At 27.2% G+C, this 9082-nt stretch overlaps 1 protein-coding gene across 2 annotated transcripts; it reads right to left on the bottom strand.

The window, feature by feature from the left end:
* Positions 1–5633: 5633 nt before the first annotated feature.
* LOC136085760 (52 kDa repressor of the inhibitor of the protein kinase-like) lies at positions 5634–8578 on the bottom strand. Of its 2 annotated transcripts, XM_065807175.1 has the most exons (3): positions 6111–8578; positions 5889–6033; positions 5634–5810 (listed from the first exon to the last, which is right to left on the bottom strand). In XM_065807175.1, the coding sequence occupies exon 1, from the start codon at positions 8366–8368 to the stop codon at positions 6419–6421; it is 1950 nt and encodes a 649-aa protein (XP_065663247.1). In that variant the 5' UTR covers positions 8369–8578; the 3' UTR covers positions 5634–5810; positions 5889–6033; positions 6111–6418. The 2 variants fall into 2 exon arrangements, with proteins under 2 accessions (XP_065663247.1, XP_065663248.1); XM_065807176.1 differs by lacking the exon at positions 5889–6033.
* Positions 8579–9082: the final 504 nt, after the last annotated feature.

Genomic DNA, 9082 nt, shown 5'->3' on the forward strand with positions numbered 1-9082 from the left:
TTTTCTAGGACAACTCATTTTATTCTATAATTATAGCAGAAATAATAATGATAAAAAGAATAAAATTATAAGTTTAGAAGTTCTAGAGAAATTGAACAGTTTAGAAAATTGATTTTAAAATATCATGAAAAAGTTTCGTATTTCTTTTATAATCAACATTCTTGATTATTTTATAAATTTTGTTAGTTAACTACATTTTCAGGCATATATTGTTTTATTTTTTTTTAATTTATAACGCTTTTTTTTTTATCTTACAGGGAAAAAATAGTGGCTCAGCCATATTAATGAGAATTTTGATTTGTGTATTAATTGAACAAACGTATCGCAAGTGTATGGCAATGTTTAGCAAGTTCATATATTGTGATATAAGAAAGCTTAGTCATTTCTACAAATATTAAAAGAGCTACAAACTGTTTGTACTTTTGAAATTCTTTTTCTATTCTCAATGAGGGATTGCTGAAGTTTATTTTTTCCGAATAGCTTATGTATTATATTCTGCAGCATAATGAATCAGCTATTGAAAATTGTTTACATTGTTTGGTGGCAGTTGAGTCGTTCTCCCTTTTAAGTTGCCAATTAGATCAGCGCTGAAGCAGAGCCAACTTCAACCATGATGATAAGCATCAATCATAAGTTTTAGAGAGTTTTTTATCAACAAAAATATGCAACTGGGTTTTCAAGAAATAATTTAAAATTAGTCAATATTATTATTAGTTCGATACAACTAAGGTACAAACAACTTAAACAACAGAAGATATAAAGAACATTTTTTTTTCAATCACAAAAACTGTACCACTGATGGTACTGTTACATTTCTTAATGCAGCTTCAATAATTGATACTTCCAAAAAGGCACTAATTAAAAAAATATACAAAGTTTAGATTATTTTAAAATGTTTGACATTTACCATTACCATAGAAATAAAATAATCAATATTTTATTGAAATGTTTTTTTTTTTTGGGTTAAAGCTGAAGCCAAATAACTAAAGCTATATAAACATTTAAGTATTGTTATGTATGCTTACAAACAGATGTTAAGTTTTTATCTTTAATTACATGAAATCCTTAAAGCATCTTTGACAATGTAAATAGTCTTGTGAAGTTTACTATTACTTATGACTGACATTGTAAATGTTGTATTTTAAGAATTATGGATTTAATTAAGTAAAATATGTGTTGAATTATGAAAAAAATATTTAAAAAACATGTTTAAAAATTTTTTAATGTTGTAAAAGTATCTTTTTTGTTTTTGTTGGCCCTTTCGCCATTCTCAGAAAGCTTTATGTGAACCTATCAGAGAGTTTAATGTATATGTAATGTTACATTCTTTATTATTTTATCGATCGGTAATTAAGAAGCCCTTCTTGACTAAACTACTGTTGGTAAAGTTTGCTTTTAAATCATGCCAAAGTCTTAGTTACAATATAGTTTAAAGTTATCTTATTTATCAATTTTTAGGTTCATTAATAAGATAAATTAACATGAACAAAATTGACAGTTTATTGGCTAAACGATTCTCGTCATTGGGATCCGAAAAATTTCAATTTCAATGTACAACATTTTCCTCGGAATCATATATAAAATATTAAAATAACTAACCAATACTAAGTGAAGTTAAGTTGATGTCGGAATTAACCGCGATGTTGAAAATGCTGTTTTTAGTGATAACGGCACTATTAATACTCTATCCCAATTATGCATGAAAATAACCTGGTTGAAACATTTTCTGAAGTATCAAAGTTGATAGAGATTGTTTTGGTCACGCCTGTGTCTACAGCTGATGCTGAACGGTGTTTTATTCCTTTAAAACGAGACACTTTTAAACTATTAGGGCAGTTTTCAGTCAGTTTTTGCTGGTTTTTATGTAGGTTTAAAAGATGCAATGTCATTAAATACTTTATTTTTGAAAGTATGCTAGCTCTTAACTCTTTCAACTAATCAAAAAGCGTTAGCGCCCTAACAAACACCAAAGCATCGATTACGCTGATAGTAAGTCGTTGCGATATTGTTCGGTTAATATTTCCTGGCTCCACCAAAGTGTATTGTCACCGGCCGCCACTGTATATAAATATATAAATATATATATATATATATATATATATATATATATATATATATATATATATATATATATATATATATATATGTGTGTGTGCATATGTATATAAAAATATATATATATATTTTTAAATATATATTTGCTATTTATGTAATAAGAAATTATAGTTACAAAGAAACATTTACATACAAAAAAAAAATTGATTTATAAAAAACAGGCAGGGGCTCAAAGAAGATATGGATGACTAAAGTCACCACAATCTTTTCATAGAGCCCCTATGTGGGCTTTACAAGTTTAAAATAGAATAAGATTGTTAAAAATACTATGTACAGTTCCAATATAATAAAAAGATAAAAAACTTTCATAAATATTTACATTTAAAGAAAGAAAGTAAATAGTATCAGTATAATTTTAACGATAGTCATTTAAAATACTGACAAATTATTTTAAAGACAAAAATAAGAGACAATCAAACAAAAAAATAAAAATAGAAAAAACTAAGAATAACGGAATTCGATGTTCATTTAGAAAAATTAAAAAATTATTTATAATGTTTAAAAATTTCATTTTTTATTAGAAACTTAAAGGAGTTTAGTGATTTTACCGTATTTAAATGTTTACTTTTTTGAAATGTGTTCCATAGTTTCGGTCCACGGTATGCTATTCCATATTCAGAATACTTGCTCCTAATTCTAGGGAATTTATAAGTATTCCATTGATTTATTCTAAGAGAGTAATTATTGTTAACATTTTTCGTAAATTTATTATTAAAGGTTTTTGGAATCAGGCTGTTATTATATTTATACATAAAAATTAAGTGTTTGTAAATATTAACTTCATATATACTCATCATTTGCATGTCTTTCATTAGTGGTTTTGCATGTTCATTTTTTTTTTTTTCTTATATATAAGTCTGCATGCATGTTTTTGTAGAGAAAATATTTTTTTAGGTTTTGTTGGTTGAGTACTAGCCCATGTAATATTGGAATAGTAAATAAAACAATGTATTAGGCCAAAATATACTAGTTTCAGTTTTCTGATGTTACATATGGGCGAATACGGTACATCAAACCAATTGTTTTACTAATTTTTGATTGGATATAATTTATGTAAGGAAGCCATGATTAATTTTCATCAATAAGAATTCCTAAGAATTTTATTGACTCATTTTTTTCGATTAGTTTATCATCTAAAATTAAATTTGGTAATTTTAAGGGAAGTTTTCCTGTTGTGATTTTTTATGGAATAGAGTATACTTAGTTTTATCTACATTGAGTGACAGTTTATTAGTCTTAAACCATTCACTGACATTCCTTAATTCATAGTTCATGTCAGAGTAAAGTTGCCTAATGTCACTGTTCAATAAGAAAAGATTTGTGTCGTCAGCAAACATTATCGCGTTAAGTTTTGCTGAAGCATTATGCAAATCGTTTACATAGACCAAGAACAGCAAGGGACCAAGAATTGACCCTTGCGGAACTCCACACATAATTTTTAGTTCACCTGATTCCTTATTAATAACATATTGTTTTCTTTCAGTGAGGTAGCTTTTTAACCAATCATAGATTTTATTTACTACTCCATAGTGTTTAATTTTTTCTAAAAGAATGAGGTGATCAACCGTATCAAATGCTTTTGATAGGTCAATAAATAATCCTAGAGTAAAGTTATTGTTATCCTTTAGTAATTTGGTCTACTATTTCAATTATTGCGTGTTCAGTTGAATGGGTTTTTCGAAAACCAAACTGTTTTTTGTAAAATAAATTATTTTCATTAAAATGGTTATAAATTCTATTATAGATTACACGTTCAAATATTTTGGAAAATACAAAAAGTACTGATACAGGTTTATAATTAGAGATTTCTGATTGATCATTGTTTTTGTAAATTGGGCATACTTTTGCCAACTTTAGTGCTTCAGGGAAAATACCTTCATTAATTGAAAGTTTTATAATATGAATCAAAGGTCTGGAAATGTAGTTTTTGTTTAAAAAACTTTATTACTAGAAACGTCATCAAAGCCAGGTGATTTATTTTTTTTAAGAAAAGAAAAGGCTGTTTCATATTCTTTATCGTGAAGTATTACGTCATTTAACGATTAAAGATATAATTGAAATGAGTTGGGTGTGGTTATAATATTTTTAGCAAGGTTCGGGCCAATATTTTTAAAGTATTTATTTAACTCATTCGAGATTTTTAAAGGAGAATAAATAACAGTTTTATTGGTATTTATTCTTTGAGGCAGTAAAGCCGTAGTTATTTTGTTTCTTCCCATTATATTATTAATTACATCCCATGTTTTTTTTACATCGAATTTGTTTTTTGTAAGTTCTTCACTATAATAGTTTTTTTTAGCTTTCATGAGAAGATTTTCGTAAAACCGTTTATATTTTTTGTATATCTTTTCATTATCTTCACTTCTGTCTTTCAAAAATTTATTGTAAAGTTTTTGTTTATTTTTTTAACATTTTAGTAGAGTTTTATTCATCCAAGGATATAGTATTGTTTTTTTTTAAAATTATTTTTAATTCATATGGGCAGGTTTTGTTATATATATCAAGAAATGTTTTTAGAAAAATATTAAAAGCTTCATCTGTATTATCACATTTAAAAACCTGATTCCACGTCGCAATTTTAAGTGTCTCCGGATAAATACCTATTTTTAAAGATAGATTAAAAGTATGTAAAAGAGGGATTGTTAAGTATTTTATCGATTTTTTAATTACATTCCTACTATTATTATCATACCCCACACTTTTTTTTTAGTTTTAAAAGATATACTGCATCTAAAAGTTCCTTTTCAGTAATTTCATGATTATCCATCTTATTAGGAGTAAAATATGACTCAAAGTTTACTTCAGTAGTTTCTATTTTCGACGCTAAAGTGGAACCTACACTGACAAAATATTGATTAAGTGTTTCAGCAATTAAAGATTTATTTGTAATAGTTTTATTTTCAATGTTTAGTTTTATAGTAAGACTATTTCCGTCAGTTTGTTTCGTGCCAATTACTTCCTTAATTATGTTCCAAGTATTTTTTGGATCATTTTTATGTTTTATTAAATGTTCGGTATAGTAATATTTCTTTGACTTTTTAATGACCATCTCAAAAACACGTTTATAATTTTTGTAATTAGTTTCTTAATTGAAGTTTTTTTATTTTGAGAAACTTATTACAGGGGCGGGTTTGGTCACTTACCATGGGGGGGGGGGGGGGGGGCGTAATTTTAAAAAATTTACCTAGTCGTATTTTACGTCTATTTAGTCGTATTTGTCTCTAACATATTAATTCACATAAAGGGTCGTCTTTAAACTACGGATCTTGTTACAAAAGCATTACGATGGGGGTAAAATTTGTTAAAGTTGGTTGACGTAAATTATGGACTACTCTTAATGGTTCTACTCATTCTCTCGCGTGCTTAATATAGGAGAGAACCTAATGCGTGCTTAATAACTTTTCTTACCCATGCCAAGCTTTTTAAAACGGCTTGTTTATTAATTTCTTATTTGTTACCAACTAAAGTTTAATTGATGTCAGTTTTTTCCGGAAACCATTTTTAAAAAGAAACATAAGTAATAACTAAAACGTTTTTCTGAACATTACAATATAAATTCAATGTTTCTTTTTTTCACTTTTGAAAACCGTTCAATAACGCTGTCTGTTAACACTTCTTTGTCCCGATGAACATAAAGTAAAGCTAAACCATTCAATCTATCTTGACTCATTCGGGATCGTAACCAATCTTTTAATCTAGATTTAAATCATTTTAGTTAAAAACAAGATTATTCGGTTATTAATTTGATATTTTAATTTTGAATGTAGATATACCTTCGCAAAGAAGAAAAACTTCTTTCAGCTGATGCAATGCTAATGGGCAGACAACCAATAATTAAAAGTATTGTTTTAATACTTGGGAACAATATATCTGGACAACAATCCAAACCATCAATGACTGTAGATGGTAAATAACCTCCTTGAAATTAAGAGATTAAATTCTTATAATTTAGATAATTTAGCCTGAAATAAATTATTAATAGATTTAATATTTACCTTCATTTTTAACTCTGGTCCATTTTGTAATCCACAAATCAAGTTCAGAAGAAAACTGTCGTTTTTCTATGCAAATAAATGAGTATTCTTTAGCAACAATGTCTGCAATATTATTCATATCATGCAACTTGATAGCAACAACGAGGCTTGGTATAAGAAGTAATAATTTATAAACAGTTAAATTTTTCTTACTTAAATATCTATCTTTTAAATCAGCAAGGACATGATCATACAGTGGATTATAAACAGAAATTCTAAAGTAGTCTTCTACGGTTAAAGTATTTATATTTGGTCTGTGTATTTGATGCTTAGTAATACGAGGTAACTTCCACATCCAATTTTTCCATAAGTTGTTTACTTTCTATAAATATTGTTTTAAAATTTATATAACAAGTAGACCGCCTATTTTCCATAATATTTATAATATCCTTAAAGCAATCTTCTGCAAAATGCAGGTCTTTTTGAACACTTTGAAGTAGTTTACTTGCAGGTGACGTTAAGTTGAGTAAATCTGATAGTATAAATAATGATATTATAAATTGACATGTAGTTAATGAATTTAAAAGAGAATAAGCTTTTACTGATGAATCATTATCTTGCCATTCAGTTATAAGGTTCAGAGATTTAATGATATAGTGTAGAGAATTCTTAAATATTAAAACACTATCGTGTCTTTCAATCCATCTTGTTTCACATAAACTCATTAAATTTTTTTCTTTACCAAAAACTATTTTAAGAACATGATTTCTTTTGGCTGACATATTAAAAAACTTAACAGTTTCTTTAATAATACCAATAGAGTCTCTAATTTCCATGACACTAGATGATTTAGAAATTGATAAATTTAAACAATGATTCGTACATGAACTATAAACTGCATTTGGAGTTGCATTTGATTGAATATATTTAACAGCACCACGAACTGTGGATGTCATAATAGAGCAACCATCTGTTGCAATTCCAACACAGTGTTTCAAGTTTAAATTTAAACTTTTTAGAATATTAACGACTATTTTTCCAAGAACTTCACCTGTGAGTTTTGGTTCAATAATAGTGCTTTCATAATTTTCTACACATTCTTCGCTATGATTGATATGTTCCTCCTGGTTTGACTTTTGCGTATTATAAAAGTATGTGTGACAATTTATGAGTGAAACAAAATCTTCTTTTATTTTTTCATCAAAAATATATCTTAAAATTAGTGTCATTTGAGATGAATGTGATACATCTGTAGTTTCGTCTAATAAAATACTATAAAACTTATTACATTGAATATCTGTCAATATTTTATAAATAATTTCTTCTTTGCAGCATTCTATTAATTCTTCTTGAATAGTATTACTTATATATGTAGCTTTGGCATGAGTTGTGTTAAGATGATTTTCTAATATCTTATCACCAGATTTTATTCGGAATCTTAAAAGTTCTCTAAAGTTCCCTTCATTGATAACGGATGTTTTTGAACTAGAATTAATTAATAATTCTCCATCATCCCTATGCCCTCTTAAAGGAATGTTTTGTCTAGCTAAAAAAATTATTGACTCAATAATAGGAGTAATTCTTTCTCTATTTTCAACTATTTGCCTCTTTCTTTCGCTGTCAATCAAGTTTAGAACTTCTCTTTCTGGCTGTTCATAACGGATTAAAAACTCATTAGCTTGTAAAATTGCATTTTTGTGATATAAATTATTTTGGTGGGATTCTAGATCGCCATCTTTTCCTAATAGTTTAGCAAATGTATTTAATGGTACAGTGACTAATTTTTTTAAAGGTTCAGTATTTCTTAATCCTCCAGTATTGTTAACAAGGAAAAGTACACAAAATTTACAGAATAACCCAGATTTTAATGATGAATATACTAACCAAGGGAATTTCATTAAGTGAGATTGATTTAAGTATCGCTTTACTTCTTTGCCTTTTTTAACATGTGTTGAAAAAGGATAAATAAAATCAGATCCAGGCAACCAATTTTTTTTAACTAATCTATATCTTGTATTCTGATTTAAAGACTTTGAGTTTATATAATATCCAATATCCTCAATAAAAGTTAAAGGTTCTAAAATATCTTTTTCGATACTGCAAGCAGTGTTTTTATCATTTTCAGATAATTGAGAAGTGCACGGTATCGGAATGGTTAAGTTCTCTGTTTTATTAACTTGTTCTGATAAAATGTGTTTCTTGTTAAAATATGTAGAAATATTGACTTGTTTTCTTTTTGCATTAGCTGGGTTTTTACCATTTCCATTGGCATTGCTCATTTGTTAAAAATTTTGTGTAAAACTTTAAACAAAACACATGACATACAACACATAAAACTTAAAAATATCCTTTAAAATTTAAAAAATTAAATTTAAAACTAAAAAACAAAAATAAAAGCACGGCTATAAACAAATACAGAAGAATAAACTACAATGCAAACTATATGACACCGCTTTATAATAACAATCTAAGTTGCAATGCATTATGGTTAAGAAACTTATTAACTTAAAAATGCAAGAAGCATTCAAGCGTTTTTCCAATAAAACTAAAACGAAGTTATGTTGCATAACTTATGTATATGCATTTATGCATAACTTTTGCATATAAAGATCATTGATATATTTTATTATTCGTTTTAAAAAATATATAACATTGTCCCAAGGGGGGGGGCTACTACCCCTTTAGCCCCCCCCTTAAACCCGCCCCTGACTTATTATACAGTTGTTGCTTTTTTTTTGATGACTTTATAATTCCAGGCGTTATCCACGGATTTTTTTTCACACATATTGTAACTACAGGAAATGCCGTATTGTAATTTATCTATAAACTTATCGTATGCCTTATCTGTGTGTTCAATATCAAGTAGGTCATTCCAATTTAAATCTGATAAAAGAGTATTAAAATTTTTTATGGATTTTTCATTTGTATTTTGCGTATTTTTTTTTAACTTTTTGTGCATAGATGTTATCACATTTTTGTGAGGTAAGAAATAC

The sequence above is a fragment of the Hydra vulgaris genome, chromosome 10, assembly GCF_038396675.1.
Source record: "Hydra vulgaris chromosome 10, alternate assembly HydraT2T_AEP".
NCBI lineage: Eukaryota > Metazoa > Cnidaria > Hydrozoa > Anthoathecata > Hydridae > Hydra > Hydra vulgaris.